The sequence below is a fragment of the Myotis nattereri genome (assembly GCF_964212035.1).
Source record: "Myotis nattereri genome assembly, chromosome: 14".
Classification (NCBI taxonomy): domain Eukaryota; kingdom Metazoa; phylum Chordata; class Mammalia; order Chiroptera; family Vespertilionidae; genus Myotis; species Myotis nattereri.
The window spans coordinates 61500135-61527213 of record NC_138089.1 but is presented as its reverse complement, the minus strand read 5'-3'; the positions used below and the strand labels follow the sequence as shown (position 1 = coordinate 61527213).

The window sequence follows — 27079 nt, the reverse complement described above, 5'->3', positions numbered from 1 at the left end:
GGCCACACAGCTGATGCAGGGAGCAGGCTGCTGAGCCAGGGCAGCCCGGGGCAGGGGCCTGGGCTCCCAGCCACTGGGCCAGCGGTTCTCAAAGTGAGGCCTCAGAGCAGCAGCAGCAGCAGTGGGGAACGCCTAGAAATGAGACTCCTCGGGCCCATCCCAGGCCGACGCCATCGGGAGCTATGGGGCCGGTCCAGGGGCCTGTGGTCCAGCAAGCCCACAGCATCGCCCTGGTGCCCGCTCAAGGCTGAGGAGTCAGCGCCAAGCACTGTTCCCTCCTCGCCCCGCCCTCCCCCCTCCCCCGAGCCACAGGGCCTGGCGTTTGCCGCCAGGATGTAGAATCCAGAAAGTGTAGCGGGTTTGGCAGGCGCTCAGGGCGTGCATGTGCCCCTGTGCGCAGTAACTGGGATTCCGTAAGCACAGTAAACGCAGCCGGGTGATCGGCACGTGTTTCCCTTTACGAGATGCTGCCAAGATGCTCTCCAGTGCGGCCGGATCCATTCTCCGACCGGAAAGAGCGGCGTCCCTGTCTCAGGACCTCTCACCACCAAGTTGCAGTCAGAAAAATTCTAATTTTTGCTCGTCTGGGGTTTTAATTTGCATTTCCCCGACTCAGGGGAATGCTGAGCGTTCCCTCTGATTGGTCAGCCCAGCTTGCTGGGCTGGGAGGGAGGAGGTTCGCAGGGACACACCCGGTGAGGTTGGGAGGATGGCCCAGCTGGCTTCGCAGCTGTCAGTCAGGGACTTGCCTGCTGATGCCCCGGGCACTCGGCGCCCTGAAGCCCCTGACCTCGCCCTTTCCCCTGGCGGCAGCCCCACGGGGGTGTCCGGGGACCCTGTGGCTGGCCGGTCCTGGAACAGGAAGGGACTGGCCCGGATTACACCTCTGGTTGAGGCCGGAAGGGAAGCCAGGCCTGTGTGACCTGGGCACCCCCGCCCCCCGGGTGAGAGCTGCCCGCAGGCCCCCAGTACCTCCGCGTCGTACTTCTCGTTGACGGCAGGCTCGGTGGTGACCAGCTTCATCCTGCTCGCAAACCGCAGCGAGGACAGCTGAAACGGGACGGAGCTCAGCTCGCTACTGGGGGCAATTCCTCATGAGGGTAGATGTTTCAAGACAGGAAAGGGCTCCCCGAGGATGGCGAACCCGTTTAGAGACCGTGGAGTGGCCTCAGGAGGGTCTGGCCCGAGCCCCTCGGAGGGGCCGCCAGCCGGGGGCACTGATGTTAGAGGCCGCGCGTCCGCCGCACACGCAGGTGCTGGGGACACGGCCGGACACGGCCCACCACGCAGGCGGGCACAAGGCAGCTGGCTGCTCCCTGCGGGGGTGGGGGGAGCAGTGGGGCCCGGGCCACCTGAGACCCAGCCTCACGGAGGCCGACTGGGAGCCCTGAGGCCGGGAAGAGACGGGAGGGGGCAGGTCACCTGGGGTGGCCCAGGGAAGGGCCACGGGGTCCTCTTGGCAGCAATCCGGCCGCCGCGGACCCACTGTGAGACCTCGGGCAGGTCTGCGACGTCTGCCTCCCGGGGTCCCGGGGAGACCGGAGGTGAGGCGTGCAGCGCGCTCTGGGCAGCACCGCCCACAGGGAGCCTCGGCGGGGCCTCCATTCCCACAGCTGAGCGGCTCCGTGAGGGGCGGGCAGGCCCACGCCCTCCCTGCGGTCACCCCCACGGCATGTCAGCGCTGGAGCAGCACGGCCCTTGACAGGAGCCGCCTTCCGGTTGTAAACATTTGGGGAATGGAGTCACCAGCTGCCACTCCCCAGTGCGCCGTCCCCAAGCCTGAGGCCCCTCGGCCGCTCCTCGGGCCCCGGGCACAGATCTCCAGCGGCGTGGGCACAGCTTCGGGGGCAGCAGGTGCCAGGAGAGCCACTCCCTGGGCAGGGGCCGTCTCGGGGGGATAGGGAGGCAGAGGCCTCATGGGGCTCCTCTTGGGGTTCAGCCAGGAGACCAGGAGGCCCTGACGCCTGCCTCTGGAGAAGCCGCCTGGCGTCAGAGGGAGCGCCCATCCCGCCTCCCGAGTCCAGGCCCTTAGCAGGAGGCTCCCTGGAAGCCGGACGGTCAGCCCCTCCTGCAGGAAGCTGGAGGCCCCGCGGAGGGTCCTGCTCTGTGGTGTCCCGGGACAGGACCGACGAGGGTTATCCGAGGGCTGAAGTGCCCTAAACATCCACATTTTAAAAGCGACATGTCTAGCCCGGCCGGTGTGGCTCACTGGTTGAGCGTCAACCTATGAACCAGGAGGTCATTGGTTCGATTCCCGGTCCGGGCACAGGCCCGGTTTACAGGCTCCATCCCTAGTGCGGGGCGTGCAAGAGGCGGCCGGTCCATGATTCTCTCTCATCACTGATGTTTCTCTCTCTCTCCTTCTCCCTTCCTCCCTGAAATCAGTATTTTTTTAAAAAGTGAAAAGTCCAGGGCGCGGTTCTCAGCCTCCTGGCCCTTTACATACAGTTCCTCATGTGACCCAACCATAGAATCATTTTCGTTGCTACTTCATCACTGTCATGTGGCTGCTGTTATGAATCGTCATGTAAATATCTGATGTGCAGGATGGTCTTAGGCGACCCCTGTGAAAGGGTTATTCGACCGCCAAAGGGGTCGCGACCGCTGGTCTAAGGGGAGCTTTCCAAAGCTTCTGAGGAAGGCGGGGGGGGGGGGGGGGGGGGAGGCTGGCACCCAGGGGGTGGGCTCGGCCTCCATGGCCTCTGGCTCTCCCACCCTTCTCCCTCCCCGGTCGCCTGGGACCCTGCGGGGTGGATCTCCCTGAGTGACAACTCTAGCCGCAGCCCGTTCCTACTCAAAGCCCAGACACCCCGGCCCCTGGGCCCAGCCGCGGCCTCAGCCAGGCCCTGCAGCTCCTCCCTCCTCTCCTTCTTGAGCCTCCCAGGCAGGGCCACCAACCCTCTGCCAGGAACACCGGCGTTCCCTGCCACCAAGCCCACGCAGCGCCCGCCTTCCTCACCCCAGCTCCAGGAAGACGCCTCCCTCTGGGGACCCCCCATCGGGCCATGTGTGGCTCCTCCCTACCGAGCTGCTCCCCTCCCACCGCCACCGCTTTGCACACGGCAGACGTCTGACACCCGTCAGTTCGTACCAGCCGAGTAAGCACGCCTGGAACCCGGGTTCCTTCGAGGTTTTTCACATGTACGACCGTGAGAACGCGGCATCCGCCCTCCTCAGCCCAGCTCCAGGGGCAGCCCCAGCGAGCGTGGCCTTTGCCCTCAGCCTCCTCTCCTGGCACAGGCCCCCTGCCCAGCCTGCCTCCCAGAGCTTCTGCCCCTTGGTCCTCGGTATTTGGATCCTGGCCGGACCCCTCTCAGCAATTTTGGCTCAGACTCCCCCCGGGTGCCTCCACTCCTGGCAATGCGTATGGCCTGCGTGCCGGCTGCGCCAGCCGGGTCAGCCGCCCCAGCCCTGCAGCCACGAGGCGGGATCCCACGGGCGCACCGGCCGCACACGCACCGTCTCGTCCAGCTGGGCGGCTTCTCCGTAGATGTTCGTCACCAGGACCATGTTGCAGTTTCCCCCTGCGGGAGGTGGGACATGCAAGCCCGTGAACGTGCGGGTTTGCTGCCGGGATTCCTTTGAGGCTGGGGGGCCGGTTATGAACAGAATGCGTGTGTGCCCTCCACATCCCATGTGAGAGTCCTAGCTCCCCAGGTGGTGGTGTCTGGAGGTGGGGCTTTGAGGAGGTAATCAGGTGTAGATGAGGTCACGAGGGTGGGAACCAGCAGCGGGAGATGGCGTGAGGCCGGGAGGGGCAGGGGCAGGTTTGGCTCATAGTCGCACTCAGTTAATCACCAGACACCGCCCTGGCTGGTGTGGCTCAGTGGATAGAGCGTCAGCCCAGGGACTGAAGGGTCCCAGGTTTGATTCCAGTCAAGGGCACATGCCCGGGGTTGTGGGTTCAGGCCCCAGTGGGGGGCATGCAGGAGGCAGCCAATTGATGGTTCTCTCTCATCATTGATGTTTCTATCTCTATCTCTCCTTCTCCCTTCCTCTCTGAAATCAATAAAATATATATATAAAATAACCAGACACCAATGACTGTCATTAGGCCCAACACAAAACCTGGGGACACAGGGCTGACAAGACACCGCCCTCACCCCCGTCGGGGAGTCTGTGGGGGAAGGAAGGACGTTCTGGGCGAGGCCGCACTGGGCCTTGGCGGTGGCGAAGGCTCTGCCAGCGGGTTTAGGGGTGAGCGGTATGAGGAGCTGTTCCCAGGAGAGGCCAGAGCTTAGGCCGGCTTCCGGGAGTGAACAGCGTTAGGTGCTGCAGGTGAAGGGAGAGGCACTGGGCATGGTTCTGTGAAAAGGCTGCACGAGGCGCATGCCACCGGGAAGGGGCCATTCCATGATCACAGCAGCAGATCGGCCAGCCCTGGCCGGTGTGGCTCAGAGGACAGAGCGTCAGCCTGGGGACTGAAGGGTCCCAGGTTCGATTCCTGGTCAGGGCCCAAGCCCAGGTTGCAGGCTCCACCCCCAGTGGGGGGCGTGCAGGAGGCAGCCGATCCACGATTCTCTCTCATCCCTGATCTTTCTTCTCCCTCTCCCTCCCCCTACCCCCGCACCGGAGGGCCCTCACCTAGTGAGTCCTTGAGGGCGTGGGTGAGCTTGCACTGCCGGAAGGGGATGTGGTCCCGCTTCTGGTCCCCGAGGGCGATGATGGCCTGCTCCAGGAAGGACAGCGACTTGTTGATGTAGGTGGCTTCCTTCAGGACTCGGCCCTCGGACTGCAAACCAGAGTCGGTTCCGCTTCAGACCCAGGGAGAGGCGGCCCCACCGGGAGCACAGCAGGCCTGGCCCGTAGAGCCTCCCCTCCGTCAGGGTCAGGGGCTGTGCTCCATCTGGGCCCGATGTCGCCCACACGCGGCGGACCCCTCATACCAGCACCCGTGGTGCTTGCGAACGCGATCACCATGTGGACACTCATGTAAGAACTCACTGAAAAGCCACACCAGCTGCGTGTACGTGTGGGTATTTGTGCAGTCGCTGGAGCAGATAATCCTGCGAGTCTTTACACAAATAGGATCACTCACACGAACGCACAGAGAATGCTCATCCCAGTACACTGGCGAAGGCTTTCTTTTGATGTTAACTTTTTTTTTCATGTATTTTTCCACTTGGACATTTTAAAGTTGCATATGTTAATTTACAATGTTTCAAATTAGAATTTTAACCAGCTAACCACAATACTCCTTCATATACACGAGTGAAAAAGACTTTAATACACACTGCCTGGCTAGCTGGCCACTGTGCTAAGTGTTGGGCAGGGGAGTGCTTATTGCCCAGGCCACCGTCGGAGAGGGTCGAAGCCCGAGTCTCCCTTACCACAGAGCTGGAATGGAGACCAGATCCTACGACCCTCAGGGTAAGCAGCTTTTTTTTTTACTTGTCAATCACGGTTGACATTCGGTATTTTATATTAGTTGCAGCTGTGTGCTCTTGTGAATGCGTATGCCAATACTCACATTCATATAAATATTTCAGATGAAACACTCATGCAAACACTCCTGTGAGCACTCACACTCACACTCACACTCACACCGAGAAAAGCTAATCGCTTGCTGAGAGCCAGGCTCCTTGTTAAGAATTTAGAGGCTACTCCCTGGCCGGTGTGGCTCAGTGGATAGAGCGTCGGCCTGCGGACTGAAGGTCCCGGGTTTGATTCTGGTCCAGGGCACATGCCCAGGTTGCAGGCTCGATCCCCAATGGGGGACATGCAGGAGGCAGCCAATCAATGATTCTCTCGCATCATTGATCTTTCTATCTCTATCTCCCTCTCCCTTCCTCTCTGAAATCAATAAAAATATATTAAAAAAAAAGAACTTAGAGGCTATGATCTCATTTCAACTTTACAAAAGCGTGTCGGGGAGGAACTGCCTCTGTCCCTCCAGCTCCGCAGGGTCGAGCCCACCTGCTCTACTGCAGCCGTCGCCAACCTCTCAGACCTCACGGACCAGGTCGACAACCTCTCGGGCCTCAGGGACCACCACTGGTTGGCAACCACTGCTCTACTGTGTCTCCTTCGGGACTGTGCTCACCACGAGGGGCACCCCCATGAGGCACGGCCCCCCGCCCCCCGCCCCCCCTCCCCGCCCCCCGCTATGCTCGGGCCACTGTGCCGGACACAAGGCCGTGGCTTGTTGAGAAGGAACCCACTTACCCCAGACTTGCCCAGCCGTTCCGAGCCTGCTAGATCCACCAAGTTAATTTTGGAAGTGATGTACTTTTCATCCGATAAGGTCCGTGAACGGGCCTGTGAAACATGCAAACAGATGAGACTGAGGCTTCCCGGGGAGACCTGCTGGCTGAGGCCCAGGGCGCGGACCTCGGTGCCCGGGCGTGCGAAGGGCTCGCACTCACCTCCACGTAGATGGTGAAGATGCAGTGGGACCTGGACGAGTTCTTGTTCATCGTGTGGGAGCCGATGATCCGGTTGGTTTCTCCCTGAAGAGGAGGGGAAACGTGGATGATATTTCGAAAAATGTAAATAACCAGGCACTTGAGTCGTTGGAACGACACCGACAGCTGCACAGTGAGTGCTCCTCACGGCAGGCAGCGGGCCTTCCGGCAGATCGCATTTATGAGCCAGTCGACGGGAGACAAGTCAGAGTCCAGATCTATACTTAGATCCGCTGCTGGGGGTAAATGGACTTGCACAGCTTTCCAAAAAGCAAAGTGGCAGGGAGTTTGACATGTCTTCGAAATGTTCACAAATATCGAATCGCAATCGGCCTTCGTATCCAACGTGTAGGGAATGGTCTGTCTGTACAGGGAAGTGCTGCGCAGGTGGACAATACCGGCAAAGAGTTTTTAGTAACAGAGAGAAGCAGAGGCCAAAGTCAGAGCACACTGACTTGGACACCACGTTACAAGGATCATACGCCACGACCACGTGGCATTTACCCCTGGGATGCGAGGATGGTTTGGCATCAGCACGTCAGTCAAGGGGAAACGCACACGACCAGGATGGAGGACAACGTTCTGTGAGGCCACAGGCTAAGGCAGGCAAAGGCACGGTGGGAGGAAGAACATACAGGTGCTGCCACCAAGATGTTCGTAACAGTCACTTCTTGGCTGGGGGCTGATAGGTCATTTTTCTTCTTCTACAGGTTTGTGCTTCCATCTTATTTTTTTGACAGGGAACATGTACTGCTATTAAAAATGTGGGGGGATCCCAGCCAGCGTGGCTCAGTGGTTGAGCGACAACCTATGAACCAGGAGGTCACGGTTCGATTCCCGATCAGGGCGCATGCTCAGGTTGTGGGCTCGATCCCCAGTGCAGGGTGTGCAGGAGGCAGTCAATCTATGATTCTCTCTCATCACTGATGTTTCTATTTCTCTCTCCCTCTCCCTTCCTCTCTGAAATCAATTAAAATATATATATATATTTTTTAAAATATATTTTATTGATTTTTTTACAAGAGGAAGGGAGAGGGATAGAGAACCAGAAACACCGATGAGAGAGAAACATCGATCAGCTGCCTCCTGCACACTCCCCACCGGGATGTGCCCGCAACCAAGGCACATGCCCTTGACCGGAATTGAACCCGGGATCCTTGAGTCCACAGGCCGACTCTCTATCCACTGAGCCAAACCGGTCAGGGCAAAAAAATATATTTTTTAAAAATGGGGGGGAGGAAACAATAGTTGGTGCTTTTATTATTTTTTATTGATTTCAGAGAGAAAAGGAGAGGGAGAGAGAAGTAGAAACATCAATGCTGAGAGTGAAAGTGAATCACTGATTGGCTGCCTCCTCCATGCCCTACTGGGGGGTCGAGCCTGTGCCCTGAGCTGTGATTCATGGGTGGATGCTCAACCACTGAGCCACCCGGCCGGGCTCACCCGGCCTTGTTTTGTTTGAGATTCGCCATCGCTAAATGCTTTTCCATTGTATGGACGTAACACTTGTTTACTCATCACCGTTGACAGACACTTGGTTATTCCCAGTCTTCGGCTGTCACAGACAACACTGCCAGGAACACTTGCGTAAAGCCTCTGTGTGTGAACACTTTTGTTTTGGGGGACAGATTTCTAGGAGTGGAACTGCTAGTTCGTCTGGATAAAAGGGCTTCACCATTTTACACGTCACCAGCAATGTGTGAGTTCCAGCCAACATGACTCTTAAAAGAACAGCATACACTATGGAATTTTTTAATTGATTTGTAAAAGGTACTAAGGACATTAATGCTTATTTTTTTCTATACCACAAATGCCCATGATTTAATGTTAACGGGGGGGGGGGGGGAGGGGGGACGACACGACAATTTCATCTACATAAAGAAGAAACTGCCCAGGAAAAAAAGACTAGAAGGAAATAAGCCAAAATATACATTATTGTTGCCACATGTAGAAAACAAATAAGTAAATTTTTTATTCATATATGTGTGTGTATATGTATATATTCTCATTTTTGAGAGAGAGTGGAGCAGGAGAGACACAGAGAGAGAGAAACATCGATTGATCGCCTCCCACACAGGGATTGAGCCCGCAACCGAGGTACATGCCTTTGACCCTTCAGCCCGCGAGCCGACGCTCTCTCCACTGGGCCACACAGGCCAGGGCCATTTATATATATATATATATTTCTTTTTAATTGAACCCACAACCCAGGTAGGTGCCCTTGACCAGGAATCAAACCCATGGCCCTTCAGTGCGCGGGGCCAACACTCGCACCACCGAGCCCTACGGCCAGAGCTCTTCCTACGTTTCAGTAGGAGCTGAAATTGCTAAATGAGTATATTTTAATTTTCATCCTGATTATCAAAGTAAAAAACTAAGAAGGGGGTGAGGGAGAAAATAAGAGAAAGGAAGAAAGGGAAGGAGGGAGGAAGAAAGAAATCTCTCACCTCAAAGAGGAGGCTGAAGGCGTCCTCCTCCTGACTCGCGAGGTGGACCGACAGGCCCTTGATGAAGACCCCGTGCGGGTTTTCCACGACGGCCACGGGCGTGGCCGAGGGCCCCACGTAGGGCAGCGTGGACAGGAGGTCGAACAGGCTCTCGTTGTAGATCTCCAGGTAGGAGACGCGCACCGTGATGGCGTGCGTGGGGCGTTCCTCGATCATCCGGAAAACCTGGGGGAGGTTGGACAGCGGTCGGACCTCTGCAGGGGCAGCCCGTGCCATGGGAGGGCGGGCCTCGGGGGGCATCCAGACGTGCGACCAGAAACCCTTCTCCTAAAAGGACTTACGGTCTAGTTGGTGTGACGACCATCAGCAACAATGACTATAATCATAGTCCACTGGGTGATATCTACTATCACCTCGTTTTAATATATTTTTAATTGATTTATTTTTAGAGAGGGGAAGGGAGAGGGACAGAGAGATAAACATCATTGACCGGCTGCCTCCTGCCCGCTCCCCAGGGGATCAGCCCGCAACCCGGCCATGTGCCCTGCCCGGGGATTGAGCTGGTGGCCTCTTGGTTCCTGGTCCGGTGCCCAGCCGCTGAGCTGCCCCGGCCGGCACCGTCACCGGGGCTTCTGAGGCCTGACTTACAGAGCGGCTAATCCTCGTTCAGGCCCAGGAGTAGAGGCGTGATGAACAGGGAGGGCTCTGGGTGGAGGTCTCGAGTTGACGGGGCTCAGCTCACCAGGCATGAGCCTCTTTCACCCCGTGGTTTCATTCCCGCCCCGTAACCCCGTGACTGACGTAGGGCCGGGCGACACCCGTCCGCGGTCAGCTCCTCGCAATAAAGGATTCGTCACTCAGCTCGTAAGGGAAGGAGCGAAGCCAGACTCGGCCTTCTCGGCGCTGGGCAGCCGGTGCCTTTGGACGGGCGTCGCCCTCTGGGCTTTTGTTTCCTACGTGTCAGACGGGAGCCGGCGAGATGAGCCTGGAGGCCCGCCCTGGCGCTAGGGCCTCGCCCTGTGCCGTCCGCCAGGGGAGCCACGAGCCACGCGCCACGGGTGCAGCCGACCCGCCACGTGTGGCCAGAGACAGCGAGGGAACTCACTGTCACCCGCATGTGATCTCAGTGAACTGAAATGGACGTTTGAAAAGCGAGGCTTGCCCGGACCGGTGTGGCCCAGTGGATAGAGCGTCGGCCTGCGGACTGAAGGGTCCCAGGTTCGATTCCGGTCAGGGGCATGTACCTTGGTTGCCAGCACATCCTCAGTAGGGAGTGTGCAGGAGGCAGCTGATCGATGTTTCTAACTCTCTATCTCTCTCCCTTCCTCTCTGTAAAAAATCAATAAAATATATATATTTTTAAAAACCAAAACAAAAAACAACCCCAAAACAAAACCAAGGCTCAATTCAGTTACCAGTAAACCTGTAAGTATATTCGGAACAACTTGGGTTTATAAATCTATTTCTCAGCTGTGAATTTTATGACCTCTACATACAGACAAGTATTTCTGAAGAATATTTAGTGTCTAAATTGAAATAAACACCAGGTTTCAAAAACTTAATATGAGAAAAAGAATGTAAAATGTCTCAAGACGTTTCACATTGATTACATGTAGAAATGATACTTTGGATATACTGGGTTAAATGACATAAATTATGAAAAGTTAATTTCACATGTGTTACTTTTTGAAGTGTGATTCTGGAAAACTCAAAATTGCACATGTGGCCTGGCCGGTTTGGCTCAGTGGGCAGAGCATCAGCCTGTGGACTCAAGGGCACAGGCCTGGGTTGCAGGCTCGATCCCCAGCGCGGGGCGTGCAGGAGGCAGCCAACCCATGATTCTCTCTCATCATTGATGTTTCTCTCTCTCTCTCCCTCTGTCTTCCTCTCTGAAATAAGTAAAATGTGTGTGTGTGTATATATATGTTTTTAACTGTACGTGTGACTCACACTATATTTCTATTGGACAACACTGGCTGCACTACTGGCGTCTAAGAAGATCCCGAGACCCTGAGGCTCTGACAGCGGGTCATCAAGGCGTTGCCTCAAAGCGCAGAGCATGATGGCTGACGTCCGAGGGGGACCTGCCCCTCTTCCAGGACAGGGATGTACCTAGCTCAGGATGCCCTGGGGGGGCCCTCTGCCTCCTATCTCCAGAGGGTCCTCAAACCCGCCTTCCATCTCGCTCCCCACTTCCCAGACCCCAGGGCGGGGGGGCAGACTCAGACCTCAGAGCCGGGCCAGCTCCACTCCCTCTCTTGGCGCTTGTGGGGGGAGGGCGGGGCTGGGGTGGTGGAAGCTCTGCAGGGCCCCTAGCCCCTCATTCAAGGCAGGAAGGACCGCGATTTGGGCCTCAGGTCCTCAATCACAGGCCACAGACCAGCGCAGCAGCCAGGAGCCAGTCGGCAAGGCCCACTCCCCCTTTTACAAACGAGGAAACAGACAGCCTGGGCGTGGGCCAGGGTCCAAAACCCGGACTCCTGGTTTCCTGAGGCCTCTGACTCACGGACACCCCTCCCCCCGTGCATCCTGTCGCCCCAGCGTCTCCAGCAGCTGGCCTGGGGCTGGCAGCGCCTGTGGCAGAGCAGGGACCTGTGTGCCGCCCCCCCACCCCCCCACTACCTGTTGCAGGGCCCGGGGCAGGATCCCTCGGTGCTGGTAGTTCTCCGTGGTCCCCGTCATGGTGTAAGTCTTGCCAGCGCCTGTCTGCCCATAACACATGATGGTGCCTGCCAACATTTCAAAAGGATGACTCGGTGACCTCCAGGGAAACAGCTCCGAGGATAGCTCTCCCCCTCCCCCAACCCTACCCCCCGCCCCCGCGTGCCCAGGGCCAGCCAGGACCCGGCCTGGAGGTGGCCATCGGGCGCCTCCGCAGAGACGCAGAGACCGGGATTTCCTGCCATGGAGGGTGGGTGGGCAGGGAAATGGGGACATAAATGCTCAAAACACAGGCAGCTGCTCTGAATCCGAGGTCCACCAGGTGCTCTGCCCTTCCCTCCAGCAAGAGACCTGACCCAGGGCTTCGGGGAGGAGGGGGCGGGGTCCCAGGGAGCAGAGCGGCTGTGGATTTTCCCGGGAAGAGGAGGAGAGCTGAAAAGGATTGAACTCCAGCCCTTCTTTTTTTTTTTTTTGGTTAATCCTCACCCGATTTTTCTACTGATTTTTTATTTTTATTTTTACTAGAGGCCCGATGCACGAAATTCGTGCAACCACGGCTTCGTCCGGAAGGTCATTCGGAAGGATGTCTGGAAGGTCATTCGACATTAGGCTGTCCAGTCTAATTAGCATATTATGCTTTCATTATTATAGACTTTTAAATATATTCTTATTGATTTCAGAGAGGAAGGGAGAGGGAGAGAGAGATAGAAACATCAATGATGACAGAGAATCATTGATCAGCTGCCTCCTGCACGCCCCACACTGGAGATTGTGCCCGCAACCCAGGCCTGTGTCCTTGACCAGAATCGAACCCGGGACCCTTCAGTCCGCACCGGCCAGGGCAGAACTCCAGCCCTCCTTCAGCAAGGCCCTGCGCTGCCAGGGGCTCAGGGCTAGGCTCCCTGAGGGGCTGGCCGGCAGGAGGCAAGGGCGCTGAAATGCCCAGGAAGAGATGGGTTGGAAAAGGCATTTCCCGCCAACGGTGAGAATTCTGTGTAGATTGCAGGTTCCCACAGCACTGGACGGGGCTGCCAGGAGGCCCCTTCCACTTCCGGAAGCAGACACCCCGGCCAGGTCCTGCCCGGGAGCCCCTGCCCTCGGGGACGACGTCCACCTGCACCTCTCACGTCCTTCAGGCCAGGTCGCCCCAGGCTCCACGGGGGCCCCGGGCTCAGGCTCCCACCTGCTCTTCCTCCTGGGCGGCTGGTGCCAGACCCCGTCCCCAAGGCTGCTCCTGGGGTTTACACTGCAGATCCACCAGGCAAGGCGGTGCCATGGAAACCAGAGCCTGCTTTGCCGAACGGATGCTCCATGTCTGGGATGGACAGATTTTTACCAACCACCTCAATCCAGAATGTGCCTTGGAACCCAGACGGAGTGTCTACTGACCCCACGCAAACGAGCAGGAAGGAGTCACGTGGGCTGGGACTCAGGACCCACTTGTGGTCCCACAGCACCCGGGCCTGACTTCCTGTCTCTACCGCCTCAGGGCCACACCCCGCGGTCAGTGAGGACCCCCGCCGTGGCCACAGGGAGTGTTTACAGTGCCTGAGCATCTCCGCTCAAGGGCCTTCTTAAAAATGTTCATCTTTACGTATTGATTTTAGAGCGAAGGGAAGGGAGAGAGAAACATCAAGTTGCCATTCCACTGACTGACACACTCGTTGGCCGCTCCTTGGATGTGCCCTGACCGGGATGGACCCGCACCTTGGCCTGTGTCCTGGACCGGAATGACGCTCTAACCCACCGAGCCACTCAGCCAGGGCGCGGGGCTTTCCACAGACCCGAACGTTGCAAACACGGAACATTCTAGTCAGCAGCCACCAAGTGAGCAAAGCCTACCAACTGTGACATATGCTAAGGATTTTTAAATCTTTAAAAGGGGAAAGAAAAAAAGATTTCAAAACAATCTTGCACTGAGCAAGTTTGTAAAAATTTCCTGATGCAGCTGCTTTTAATTGGTTAAGAAATCAAACGTTACTCGTGTTTTTAGCGCGATATTCACACACAGTCCAATACAAGAGCGTCAACAGTCGACTGTGCTGATCGAAGGAATGGAACAACACCCAGCAGGTAGCTCAGAGGACAGCGTTTGCGCGCCATCAAACGCATCACGAGGGCACTGTCTTCAAAGCTAGTCTGTGAGGAATTCGACACAGGGCAGCACAGAAGGTGAAGCCCCACGCGACCCAGAGCCGCGTCGGTCCTGGAAGGCAGGCAGGGTCCGGGCTTGGGCCAAGCCAGGCCCGCGTGTCACCAAGCCAAGGGCGAGAACGTGGAGACAGACAAAGCAGCAAACCGAAGGCCGCAGACGAGGACGTATTTTATTCGCCGTGAAACACGTGCCCCTCCTCGAAGGGCCCCACAGGGCTCTGTCCCGCAAGTCAAACAGCTAACGCGCCCAGTTACCGTTGTAGCCGTCGAGGGCCTGCGAAACCACGTCCTTGGCCACGGTCTCGTAGACCAGGTCCTGGGAGGCGTCGTGGAGAACTCCGTCCAGCTTGAAGGACCAGTCTGTCTGCTGGTTATTGACAACTCCTCTCCGAGCATCTTTTTTTAAGTGAATATCGATGGTCTAGGAAGAGAGGAGACAGGGAGGAAATTGCTGTAAATTGGCGTAAAAAAGTCACCGACAGCCGAGGCCTGATCTGGAAACGAAGAGGAGGTGACCCTTGGGAAGGACAGGGGCTCCGGGCAGGCTCATGTCTGGGTGACTTCCTAGGGCGGGAGGGAGGGGAAGTGCGGACCCATCTCTCCCGGTTCACAGGGGGATGTCATGGCCCCACCTCTGATACGGGGTCAAGCGCATGTACCATGTTCTTACTAACCTGCTTTAGCACAGGGGGACCTCTATTATTATTTAAAAAAGTATTTTTATTGATTTCAGAGAGGAAGGGAGAGGGGGAGAGAGATAGAAACATCAATGATGAGAGAGAATCACGGATCGGCTGCCTCCTGCACACCCCCTACTGGGGATCGAGCCCGAAACCCGGGCCTGTGCCCTTGACCGGAATCGAACCCGGGACCCTTCAGTCCACAGGCCCACGCTCTACCCGCTGAGCCGAACCGGCCAGGGCTAAAGGGAAACTTAACCAAAAAGACGATGGGAACCGGGAGGGGGGAGTTTCCTCACCGACAGCATCGCGGGGGAATGGCTGGGCCTGGTGGACCTGGAGTCCGGCTGGGCTTTCGCCCGTCCCGTCTGATCACCCCGAGCGGCCGGACGGAGAGAGGCGGGAGGCACACGCGTCGCACTTACTTTGTTGTCGTCGCCGTATCTGATCATTTCATGGGCAAAGTCATCGGTGGGTCTGACACGGACAAACGCGTGCACTTTTTTCCTAGCGCTCATTCTCGCTGGAGAGAGGAAGACAGCGCCAGCGTCAGTGGCCGCCCATCACCAGGCGACGGCGAGAGGGGCGTCACTCCTCGGGCAGAGGCGGAAGGAGTGGTGTCCTGTCCCCGGGGCCATCTCCCCCGCCCCCTGCGCATCTCAGTGCTCCGCCCACAGGACCCTGCTCTCCAGGCGGCCGTGTCGTGCCCACCCTCGACCCGCCCCCAGGAGACTGGAGCGAAGGCTCAGACGCCCCCTCCCGCCCCAGCCCTCCCGCGCCCGTCTCAGGTGTGGTTTCTAGAACGGCTCCGCGTCTGAGTCCACTGGTAATTGCCTTGTTCACTGTATTTTTCTTTTTTAAAAAAATATATTTTATTGATTTTTTTACAGAGAGGAAGGGAGAGGGATAGAGAGTTAGAAACATCGATGAGCGAGAAACATCGATCAGCTGCCTCCTGCACATCCCCCACTGGGGATGTGCCTGCAGCCAAGGTACATGCCCTGGACCAGAATCGAACCCGGGACCCCCCAGTCCACAGGCCGACGCTCCATCCACTGAGCCAAACCGGCTAGGGCAGCCGTGGGCAAACTACGGCCCGCGGGCCGGATTCGGCCCGTTTGAAATGAATAAAACTAAAAAAAAAAAAGACCGTACCCTTTTATGTAATGATGTTTACTTCGAATTTATATTAGTTCACACAAACACTCCATCCATGCTTTTGTTCCGGCCCTCCGGTCCAGTTTAAGAACCCATTGTGGCCCTCGAGTCAAAAAGTTTGCCCACCCCTGGGCTAGGGCCACTGTTTTTTTCTTGAACGTACTTACCATGAAAAGCATTAAAACTAATTCTCTTCTTTAAAACAATAGTGTTATTGATTTCAGAGAGGAAGGGAGAGGGAGAGAGAGAGAAACGTCAGTGAGAGGGAGAATCCTGACCGCTGCCTCCTGCACGCCCCACACTGGGGATCGAGCCGCGACCCGCTAGCCCATAATCCTGTACTCTTTCTCCTCTGGCCCCCCATCGAGAAAAGAATCACAGATAGTCCCCTCCGTCCTCTCCTCCTAAAACTGGAGTCTCACCATCTTCTTTCAGACAGAAACACCGATATGTGTATTCCTGTATTGTATGATCACAAATAATTACCATGACTAATGAAAGGCTGAAATAAACGTCTGATAGAATGCTTATAGATACAAGGGAGGGGGCACGATTTAAGGAAAGGACCCTCCTAATAGAGTTGTCCGACAATGGAAAACATGTTCTCAGGGCAGGACCATAAACTCCACAAGCAGTAAAGCAAACTCCAGAGATGCTACAAAAGGGGGAGAGTTAACGGATCTCTAAGATCCTACCCAAATAACAAAGTATAAATATTTCTAAAAAACGGAATTGTAACAGCATGAATGGGCCTGGAGAGCATTGTGCTAAGCGAAATAAGCCAGTCAGAAAAAGATAAGTATCACATGATCTCACCCATATGTGGAATCTAATAAATAAAATTAACTGATGACCAAAATAGATCTAGAGACATAGACCCATGAACAGACTGATGAATTTCAGAGGGAAGGTGTGTGGGGTGTGTGTGTGTGTGGTGGGGGGAGAGATTAACCGGGGAACTTATGCATATATGCGTAGCCCACGGACAGACAATAGTGTGGCGCAGGCTTGGGACGGTGGGTGCAAGGAGGAGGGGTCAATGCGGAAACACACACACACACACACACACACACACACTCACCAAAACCAAAGTGGACACCTGTATACTTTCAACAATAAAGAAAAATTTAAAAAAAAAAAGAAACAACTGAATTGTACAACCCTCCAAGGATAACTCTGAATGTGAAAGGCCCTCAGGTGAGCAAAGGTCATGGCTTGTCCAATCTCCATCCTGAAATCCTTGTCGGCAAAACTGATCTTGAGGAACAAAAAGCCACAAGTAGCTCTAACACCAACTCCAAGCTGAAGAAACTGCGGAGAACCTCTCCCCTCTAAGTTCACTTTTTGGAGATTATTGGGAAGTTGAGAGTGGGGGGAGGTGTGTTTTGACTCCAGCAAACACCCTCAATCTCTAAAGCTCTGGGAACCATTCCCCAGACCAGTCTGAGAGGAACCTATTAGGGCCGCCTCTGGGGGTCGGTGCCCACGGGTCCCTCTTGGCAGCCCCCACCCACGGGCCGCACAAGGGCCGTGCAGGCCATCTCCAAGCATCACCCTCCCCTCAGAGCCGGCCCCTTCTCTACCATGCAATTGGCCAACATGCACATGCAGTCGCCTATCTGTGCTGCCCAAGGCCCTCCCCGTGCTCACACCCATGGCCCCACGCATGCCAGGAGCCATGCCCATCCCCAGAGGCAAGCCTTCTCGACTTCTCTACTCACTGCACCCTCCTGCACCTCTGCCACTCAGCAGCCCCTCGGCACCCAGACCTTTGGGGACCCCATGCACCTCGCACTTACTGAGATGCTTGCTACTGTTCTTACGCCACATCATCTGAGCGGGTTTCAGCTCCCCAATGACATGACAAGCTGCTGGGGGAAAGGACTGTGCCTTTTATTTGAATCCCCTCTCAAGGTCCACAGCAGTACCCAGCACAGAGCAGGTGCCCAAGAAATGGTGGTTGGTGGTGATGGTCATGGTTGGAAGTCAGAGGGGTGCTGCATCTCCACATGTGGGTCCATCTTCGGTCACTACTGAGAGAGTCCCCGGGGGCATGAAATGTCACTCCCCTCCCACACCCACCCCGAAGCCCACAGCCCCTCTAGGAGGACACTTGCTTTCCAAGCACCACTTTCAAGAAGCTAAGCTCAGCCCTCCCTTTAGGGGGGCCCGCCTCCCGTAGGTCCTTGTGGGGAATGCTGCTCTCTCACGGGGGCTGCTACCATTAGATATTTCTGAGTGGCCACCAGGAAGCCCCCTGCTGTAGAGGCTCGGGGTGTCTTCGTTTGTTTTGGGGGTGGGAAGGAATAGAATTGCCACCAAGCACCTGACGGCTCAATAAAAGGACAGGGGGCATACGCGGGGAAGGTAGGCACCAGGTGAGTTCCTAGCTTACAGCGCTCCTGCCAAGCCAGGGGCTCTCATGGGAAACCTCATCGCCAGAGCGGCAGCAGCAACGGAACCAGCCCCAAACAGGGTCCAAACGCACCCAGCCTTGGGCTAAACAAAATACTCGGATCCACGCAGAAACTGGCCTTTCTCCTTTCCTCACCCAACATGTCGGACCCCTGTGTGGAGTCTGGGAGGCAGTGGGCCTTAGGACCATCCCTGTCCTTCTCTGGAGCAGTTTTCTCATTTGTAAAGCAAAGGGCTCGGACTGGCGAGCCTGAAGTCACTTCAAGTTCGAAAACCGTTAAGAGCAGAAGAGCCTGGAATACCTCTGGCCCCAGCCTCGCATCCTCGGAACCTTGGGCGCGACGTAGGGCCCTCGTGGGGACAGGGAACGTTAGATCTGAAGACTCTAAGCCTCAGCCAGCCTGGAAGGCTCCCCCCCCTCCCCCGCGATGCCGCGCCCGGGTTTCACCGGTCAGGGAGCGATGCTGGGGAACTCCCGGGTGGAGCGATGTTCGGATCCCAGCCGCTGCCCGCCGCCTCGGCGTACACCCCCTCCTCTCCGACCTCCATTCACCCCACCCGGCGGCGCGTGGGCCCTGCTTACCGCTCCGGAGGCAGCAGCCGCGCCGCAGCACCACCACTGCAACTGCTGCGAAGGAAAACCCGCGCGCGCAGCTGCCAGGTTGTGTACACGATCGCCATGGCAACGGGCCGCTTCCGTAGGTCCCGGAAGTATTGAGGTAGTGGCGGAAATGAAGTCCGTGGTCCTCGGTGGAGATACGAGTAAGGTCAGGGCAACATCAGGAAAACAGGAGATGGGACCGCTGATTCCAGGAAGAATGCGGCAGCTGCAGGTGCGAGACCAGGGTCGAGATAGCAAGGAAACGAAAGCTGCGCACGAACCAGGAAGCGGGGCAGCAGGGCTTCCGGCGCAGAAGCGACTCCGACTACGGCGGCCGCGCAGGCCCGTCTGTTCCCAGGCCTGCGCCGGAGCCAACGTCGGCGCGCGCCCGCGCCCTGCCCCGCCCCGGGGAGCTGAGAGCCGGCCGGCCGGCCAGGCCTGCGCAGTCGCGGCGGCGGGTGAAGATGGTGGAGGACGGCGCGGAGGAGCTGGAGGACCTGGTGCACTTCTCCGTGTCCGAGTTGCCGAGTCGCGGCTACGGCGTCATGGAGGAGATCCGCCGGCAGGGCAAGCTGTGCGACGTGACGCTCAAGGTACCGAAGGCTGGCGGCGGCGCGGGGCTGAGGGAGCCGGGACCGAGGGGAAGGCAGAGGGGCGGGGCCCATAGGGCAGCGATGTCTGGCGGGCGGAGAGGTGGGGAACGGGGCCGCGGGAGGCCGTGTGGGGCGGAGGCGGCGGCGAGCGGGAGACGGACCCGCACAGCGCGCCGCCCCGGGAAGGAAAGGCGGAGCGGCGCGCGCCCGGGCCCTCGGGGTGGGGGGCTTCGGGGGGCCCGCCTCCCCTTTCGGTCGCGGACCGGAGGAAAGGGGCCGGCAGCCCCCCTGGAGGAGGGTGGGGCCCCCACTCCGCCGGCTCCGCGGAAGCACCTGCCCCGCCTCCAGACACCCCTGTGCCGAGGTCCGCCGCGTGGTGGGGGAGCGGGGGCGCCTTCGCGGGCATCGCTTGCCCGTGGCCGTCGCCTGGCCGCCTCGTCTGCTGAGAACTTGGAGCTGCGGGTCTGGGTCTGGCCCTGGCCGGTGGCGCAGTGGTTAGGGCGTCGGCCTGCGGACCGCAGGGTCCCGGGTTCGATTCCCGGTCGGGGCTCCCGCCCGCGTTGTGGGCTCGCTCCCCAGTGCGGGGCGTGCGGGAGGCGGCCGACCATGGATGTTTCCGTCGCTCTCCCTCTCTCCCGTCCCCTCTGAAATCAACGAAACTGTATTTTAAAAAATAAGTGGGGTTGTTTAAAAAGCAGCGATGAAAATCGGAGCTGGGGACCTGCTGAGGTAGACAGCCGGCTCCCCGGCCCGCACTGCGAGGCCCCCATCACCGCGAAGGTCGGGCGGGGGGCCGGTGGCCGCCTGCAGCAGGGTCCTCTCCCGGGACCAGGCTCCCCCCGGCTTCGCAGGGCTTCCCGCTGGCGGCCCGCGGGCCCTCCCTCCGGCCCAGCGGCTGCGCGGAGCCCCGATGGGCAGGTGCAGCCGCGTCCGTCCCTGCCGGGCTCTGGCCGCGCAGCCTCGGCTCCTGTGGACGATAAGCCACACGGAGCTCCTTCTTTGCTCGTATTTTTACGGCTTCAGGGAACTTCTCCTTCCTGTTGGAGTCAGGTCTCTGCAGACAGCCCAGCGGAAAGGCTGAGAGCGCCCCGGGTGCGGGAGGGACCCGGGCGACCATCCCCGTGGCGACCTAGTGGGGCAGGTTCCGTCTTCTAAGCACCACTTTTCCAGCAGAAAGCAGGTGATCCTCGTTCGCAGTCTTAGCCTGAGGATTACGGGAGCGCGTCTGGTATTTGCCCGATGCCTGGCCTGCGCTTCTCATCGCTGTAAATGCTCCGGGACAGAAATGACTGGTCTGCCCGGGGCCAGCCGACCCAGACACGAAAGGCCGAGAACGGCCCTGGCCGTGTGGCTCAGTGGATGGAGCGTCGGCCTGGGGACCAGAGGGTCCCGGTTCGATTCTGGTCACGGGCATGTGCCCGGGTGGCGGGCTCCTCCCCGCCTGCCGTCTTCGGGCTTCCTTAATGCTCACGGCGGAGAGGAGACCTGTGTCTCCAGCAGTGGAGTGTGGGACGGGGTCTGCGAGGGGCACAGCACTCGGTAGACTCCACCCATCATCACTCCTCATTGGTCCGCTTTCCATCTCCCAAAGTAGGGTGACATCTTAGCTGATCTCTGTCTCCTTCAGCTTCTCTTTCTCTGGGAGCTTCGCTGTTCCTTGGTTGTGGGCCTGAGCGGGGGTGTGCACAGCACAGACAGCCTGACTGCCTGGGCCTGCACCCTGGCTCGGCCACTCACTGGCCGTGGGGACTTGGGCAGGTGCCTTCCATGCTGGTGACTCAGTTCCTGCATCTGTGAAATGGGCACCAGCACCTCCTAGTATAAGTGTTCAGGCTTTGCCATGGCCGGGAGCTCAGTTCGTCAGAGCGTCGTCCCAATACACCAAAGGCTGCGGGTTCAGTCCCCGGTCAGGACACATCCGAGGATCAGCCAATAAGTGCATCAATGAGGGAACAAAAAATCGATGTTTCTCTCTCCCTCCCTTCCTCTCCTTTCCTATCTCTCTCTAAAATCAATCAGTAAAATTATTGTTATAAAGTGTTAAGGTTTCCATTAGTTAATAATACACTTAAAACAATCATGTGACCTGTGTTGGCCTGCAGACTGAAGAGTCCCTGATAGGATTCCTCTCGAAGGCGCACGCCCGGATTCGGGCTTGATCCCCAGTGGGGGGCGTGCAGGAGGCAGCTGATGAATGATTTTCTCTCATCACTGATGTCCCTGTCTCTCTCTCTTTCTCCCTTCCTCTCTGCCGTTTTGAATTTGTTTCAGCTTCTGATGAATTCTAGACGGTTTTATATACACATAATGTTCATTGCCTTCAAAGTGCTTGCAGACCACCGTTCTGCTTCGGTGGCCTGCATTTGATAGGCCCGAGCACAGGAGGGGGACTCCCAAGGTCACAGGTTAAGGCGGGGAGCGAGGACTAGAGACTAGACCAGGGGTGGGCAAACTACGGCCCGCGGGCCGGATTCGGCCCATTTGAAATGAATAAAACTAAAAAAAAAAAGACCGTACCCTTGTATGTAATGATGTTTACTTTGAATTTATATTAGTTCACACAAACACTCCATCCATGCTTTTGTTCCGGCCCTCCGGTCCAGTTTAAGAACCCGTTGTGGCCCTCGAGTCAAAAAGTTTGCCCACCCCTGGACTAGACTGCTGGTCTCGTATTCCATCGGCATCTCCATCGCCTCTTCTGTCACTGACAGCGGCTGAACTGATTTCAGCTGCGATCATGCGAATGGATCTACCTCGGGTCAGCTGTAATCCGTCATAATGGAATCTCTTCTGTCTTTCTGAGTTTTCGGGAGAGAGTGAAAGCATTAGCAGGCATGCCGCATTCTCAAACTTCACTGTCAACTCTTGACCTTTCTTAATTTGGGGGGGAAATATTTGAAATTTAAATTCCTTAGATACCTGTTGGATAATTAAGTAGAGGCATAATTAAAAAGGGTAATATATTGGATTTTTAAAAATCACATTCTCTATCTATGGCCCTCTTTGAAAAATGAAAGCGATGAGCCTTCTCACCAGAAAAAAATGTACATACTTACATATGTGCAAAATTTTGTATTCGTTCTTTTTCTTTTTAATATTTTTTTTTTTAATTTCAGAGAGGGAGAGGGAGAGAGCTAGAAACATCAATGATGAGAGAGAATCATTGATCAGCTGCCTCCTGCACACCTCCCCCTGGTGACCAAGCCCGCAACCCAGGCATATGCCCTTGACCGGAATTGAACCTGGGACTCTTCAGTCCATAGGCCGACGCTCTAGCCACTGAGCACCACCGGCCAGAGCTGCATTCATTCTTGAGAGCAGCTCCCCTGATGCCCATCTTGGGTCATGAGTCCAACTGGGTTGGGTTCCATCAGAAGAAGTTTTATCTCGAAGGTTAGGAGGATAGCAGTGCAGGCCTTCTGGGTAGAAAGGCCTGCGTTCAGGGAGGCTCTTGTCCGCTCCCAGCTGTAGGGTCATCCCCTTCCCTCTGGGCCACCTGGAGCCCAGCGCTCCCGTCACATCTGTTGTGTTCATCTGGGTCCAGTGAATTGGGCAAACGCCCCAGATTCAAGGAGTGTCCCCACAACTTCGTGTTCATGAGCTCCAGACCCACCGGATTCACTGTTTCTACCTCTCCTCCCCTCACTCACTTCTTTCCTTTTTATCTGTGAGAGCAGAATGGGGTCACCAAACCTGCATGCTATTTGCTGACCATACGCTTAGGACAGAGGATGTGCCTACACACACACACTTTGTTTTTGCAATCACTGGTGAGTGGCTCCTCCAAGAGCTGCTGGTATCGGCCTTCCCAGCATTTCCCAAGGCCCCTGCTGAGGTTCTGAACCCAGACCTGAGAATTGAGCCTCCAGAAGGAAAGTCTTTTTCATGGTGAAAGGCACGGTATTAGAAGACTTCCTTTTGTCTGCCCACTACATCCAGGCAGACAGTTTCCACTGAGCCTGGCTTCAAGAGCCACACATTTGGTTCTGGAATCTTGCCTAATTTGTCACACTGATTTTGTGATGAGAGAGTAGGTGGAGAAGGATATCAGGAAGTGAAGTAAGGACTTGTTGATGCATGCCATTTTTGTGTTATGAGGAAGGCAGTGAGCAACACAGGTATAATTACAGAGCGAGGTAATCATGTTGAAAGGAGCCACGGAGGTCCTGCATCAAAGCCATTTATTCTGCAGATGTAAAAACCCGGAGGCTTGGAGAGATTGAGGGATTGCCCGAGGCAAACGCCCTGTCGCCTGTGCTCGACATAGCTGTTTGCTGGTGGGAGCGATGCTTTCACATCCTCTGGGCACTCACCTGCCCGCTGATGGCAGGAAGCCGGCCCGGGAGCTGACATCCGCCATGTCATCCCTGGGCATGGAGGGCAGTGAGGTACATCCCAGATGCAGCACCACTTGTCGCAGGAGAGAAGGAAGATGGAGGCTTTTCTGCTAGTCTTCTGGACAAGTCACATTCTTGATTCTTTTGAGTTTGAAATGACATTGTATTGGAAAACTTGTGCTTCTGAATATAGTTCACTCCCAGGGTTTTCTGCTGACTCTCTTGAGAGTTGGAAGACTCTTGGAAAGTCAGTTACCAACCAGGCAACCTTCCTGGGGCCCATCCACCCTGAGGCCTCTGGAGTGTGGCCGGTGGGTAGCTCGCTGGGTAAGGCAAGAAGCCTGTGCCTGGAATGCTGCTCACCGCAGGTGGGCTCCTCCCGGTTCTGTGCGAGACTCCACTGCTCACCTGCAGGCTGGGTGCTGGGAAGTGAGGCCACGTGCTCTGCTACAGGTGCTCCACGCCTCCTAAACCACAAGCAGGGCTGGCGTCTGCTTCCTGCGTTGGATCTGGGGAGAGTTGCCACCCCCATGGCCTCCTGGTGGGACCAGCCAGCTTCCCCTGCAGTGCGTTCAGTGAAGGCCTTTCTGCCCCACAGCTGCTCCCATCGCCACTGCTTCCAGCTGGGGAGAATGAACCAATCAGTATGTGTGACCCAGGAGCTGGCAGGCATTTTCTGTAAAGAGCCAGATAGTAAATATTTTAGGATTTGTGGGTCAGACAGTTTCAGTTGCAATTACTCAACTCCGGGGTTGTAGCGCCAAAGCAGTGACACATGAGCGAGGGCCTGGGTGTGTTCTAGTAAAGCTCTATCGACAAAGCAGCCCTGGGCCGCCCCGCTCTTGTGTCTGCTGACCCCTGCTGTATACGATGTCTGGCCTTTGTAAAGCTTAAGGCCTTCAAAGCAGGTTACACTGGCTTTGTTGCCCCAGCGTATACTTCTTTGGTTTCAACGTCTCTAGAAATCTCTTGTGTAAAGAGAACAGCCGAACCAGAAGTGGAGAACTGTTTTCCCCAGCTCACTGCAGGGCACATGGGACTATCCCGGTTGGTGACTGAGGAACTCTTGTAGGAGAAGTTACTGTTAAAATTTGCGCCTGATCTTGAACGTCTTGTGGCTCTGCGGGAGCCGGGAGCGTCAACTAGAGATACTGGCGCCCTTTCTCAGTCGCAGCTGAGGCTGCTCCGCTGTTTGCAGAATGGCAGGCCCCCGAGTTCCCGGGGACCTGACGGCTGTGTTCAGGGCCATGAAGGTGAGGGCCAGAGTGTGGGCTTTCGACAGGCAGAGTCGATCTGTGTTTCAGCTGTGGCCCAATATGTCTGGGCAGAGTGTGATGCACAAAAACGCTTTCAAACAACAAGCTCAGGAGCAGATATTTGCCTCCCCACGTTCCGAGCGGCTTTATCCACAATGCGAAGGGGGAGCAGCCAGGGCTGCATCGGTGGTGGGATGGGTACACAAACGTGGTGCATGTCCCACACCTCAGTGGAATATTATTCAGCCTTGAAAAGGGAAGGACACCTGAGACACGCTAAAACATGGAAGAACCTAGAAGACACCACGCTAAGTGAAATAAGCCGTCACCGAGGACAAACATGGTACGATTCCACTTAAGAGAAGTAATAGGGTAGTCACGTATTTGCAGAAAGAAAGTAGACCGGTCGTTGCTTAGGGGCTGGGGAGTGGGGATGGGAAGTTAGTGTTTCGTGGGTACAGAGTTTCCGTTCGGGAAGATGGAAAGGTTTGGAGATGGATGGTGGTGATGGTTGCACAACAGCGTGAACGTACTTAGTGCCCCTGAACTGTGGCTCAGTTGTTTGGAGCCTTATCCCACACACCGAAAGGTTTCGGCTCAGTCCTGCTTGGGGCCGCGTAAGGGACGCACATCGGTGTTCCTCTCTTTCTTTCTCCCTTCTTCTCTCTCTAAAATAAAAATCAATAAACATATCCTCGGGTGCGGATTGAAAAAGGGTTAAAGTGGTAAATTTATGTTATGTATATAACACATTTTGAAAAAGAGAGTTAATGGCTCACGCGTTATTGCCAAGTGGGCAGGGGGTTGCAGGTAGTGCTTTGTGACTGTCTCGGCAGCCAGAGGCCTGACGGGAACTGTCTGGTGCGAGGTGCGCGCATCCTGGTCTCAGCCTCTGTGGCTGCCGCCTCAGCTGTTCAGAGCCACGTCTCGCTGCTCAGCCCGCGGCTGCCCTTCCAATGGCCCCCAAAAGGAATGGGCTCCTAGCAGACGCACATCAAGGCGCTCAGGTCATGAGCTCATTCTTCCTGTGCCGGTTTGTGAACTCAGAACGTCAGGCAGCCCTGGCAGCTGTCCTGCGGGCTGTGCTCGCGTGTCTCCAGGACAAGGTGTGTTGGCGTCGTCTGCAGTCAAGGGGCTTCCGTCTATGTTCCTCCCTTAATTTGCTCCTATGTTTCCATTCACCCTGTGGACCCGCGTGCCCATCGTGTCTGAAAGGAAGCCCCTTTCCTTCCAAACCATTTCTTTGTTGGCTCGGTGAGGACGGCACGCCATCCATCCGGTCATGTGGGACTACAGTGCTGGGCTTGGCTTTGGCTCATCCTCTCTCTTTTATGTGTATTTTGTGGCTCTTATCGCAATAATCTATATACATAAAAGCCCAGCAACTGGACCGGTAGAATGACCAGAACGACTGGTTACTATGACGTGCACTGTGGCGGCCAACGGGCCCCATCTGGGCCCCGATCAGCCCAGCCCCCTTCCAGCCATCCCCACCACCAGTTGGGCCCCCTCACCTCAATCAAGGGTGGGGGCAGGCCGACCAACCACCCACAACCCCTTCCACTGGCTGGCCCCTCTCCCCCACCAGTCCCCCCACCCCAATCAGGGTCAGAGTCAGCCAGCCAACTGCCCATGGCCCCTGCCCCTGCCCAGCCCCCCTAACCCCAATCAGTGGCGAGGCTGGCCAGCCAACCTCCTGTGTCCCCTCCCTCACCCCCAGCCGGACCCGACCTGTGCATGAATTCGTGCACCAGGCCTCTAATAATTGCATAATTGTGTACAGTATTGTAACTCCCACGGCTGTGACTGAACCATGCACTGAGGTGTTTACATGATAGGTGCTCAGCAAACCACGGTCCTAATGTAGACATGCTTCACCTTTTACCTAAACCAGGTTTTTGTTTGTTTGTTTTTTCGACCTGAGTACCATGCTGAGAGCATTCTCACCCTTTAGGGAGTGATCCTGTGCGGCAAGCGGGTCTGTCTCAGCTCTGATCAAGTCATCCTCTCGGAGTGGCTCCCCATCTCACGCTCATCCAGCAGCGTGCTCGGTTCGGAATGCATCCACTCCGACCATGCGCCCAGCGACACAGCAGTGAGCTGAGTAAGCAAAGCCTCTATGGGTGTGAGCTCACATCCTTGTGGGGTGATTGGCCGATGTAAAAACTAACCCATTTATATAAAAGGCTAATATGCTAAGTGTCCGATCATCCGACCAGTCACTATGATGCCCAATGACCACCAGGGGGCAGACGCTCGACACAGGAGCTGCCATGATGTGCACTGACAATTTACGGAGAAACGGCACCACGGACCTGGTGCCCACAAGGCAACACTCGGCTTCCCCCAAGTGGGACACAGACCCCACCACCA

At 56.6% G+C, this 27079-nt stretch overlaps 2 protein-coding genes across 11 annotated transcripts in view; one reads left to right on the top strand and one right to left on the bottom strand.

Annotated features, from left to right (window-relative positions):
- The window catches only part of KIF9 (kinesin family member 9), a 35841-nt gene extending 17218 nt beyond the window's left edge, over positions 1-18623 (bottom strand). For 2 of the 8 annotated variants that reach the window (XM_081106335.1, XM_081106338.1), the window contains exons 1-11: positions 18503-18603; positions 17304-17537; positions 14646-14869; positions 13922-14087; positions 11474-11580; positions 8852-9076; positions 6366-6449; positions 6166-6258; positions 4585-4732; positions 3460-3524; positions 973-1050 (exon numbers count right to left, since the gene is read on the bottom strand). In XM_081106335.1, the coding sequence (XP_080962461.1) occupies positions 973-1050; positions 3460-3524; positions 4585-4732; positions 6166-6258; positions 6366-6449; positions 8852-9076; positions 11474-11580; positions 13922-14087; positions 14646-14869; positions 17304-17337 (1224 nt within the window). In that variant the 5' untranslated portion in view covers positions 17338-17537; positions 18503-18603. Of the gene's footprint in view, positions 1-972; positions 1051-3459; positions 3525-4584; positions 4733-6165; positions 6259-6365; positions 6450-8851; positions 9077-11473; positions 11581-13921; positions 14088-14645; positions 14870-17303; positions 17538-18502 lie in introns of those variants that run through there. The other 6 variants (XM_081106337.1, XM_081106340.1, XM_081106342.1 and 3 more) reach the window with 5 other exon arrangements.
- A 36-nt stretch (positions 18624-18659) lies between these two features.
- Positions 18660-27079, top strand: part of KLHL18 (kelch like family member 18) — a 47994-nt gene continuing 39574 nt past the window's right edge. Inside the window, exon 1 of one of the 3 annotated variants that reach the window (XM_081106345.1) lies at positions 18660-19113. In XM_081106345.1, the coding sequence (XP_080962471.1) occupies positions 18985-19113 (129 nt within the window). In that variant the 5' untranslated portion in view covers positions 18660-18984. The remainder of the gene's footprint in view (positions 19114-27079) is intronic. The other 2 variants (XM_081106346.1, XM_081106347.1) reach the window with 2 other exon arrangements.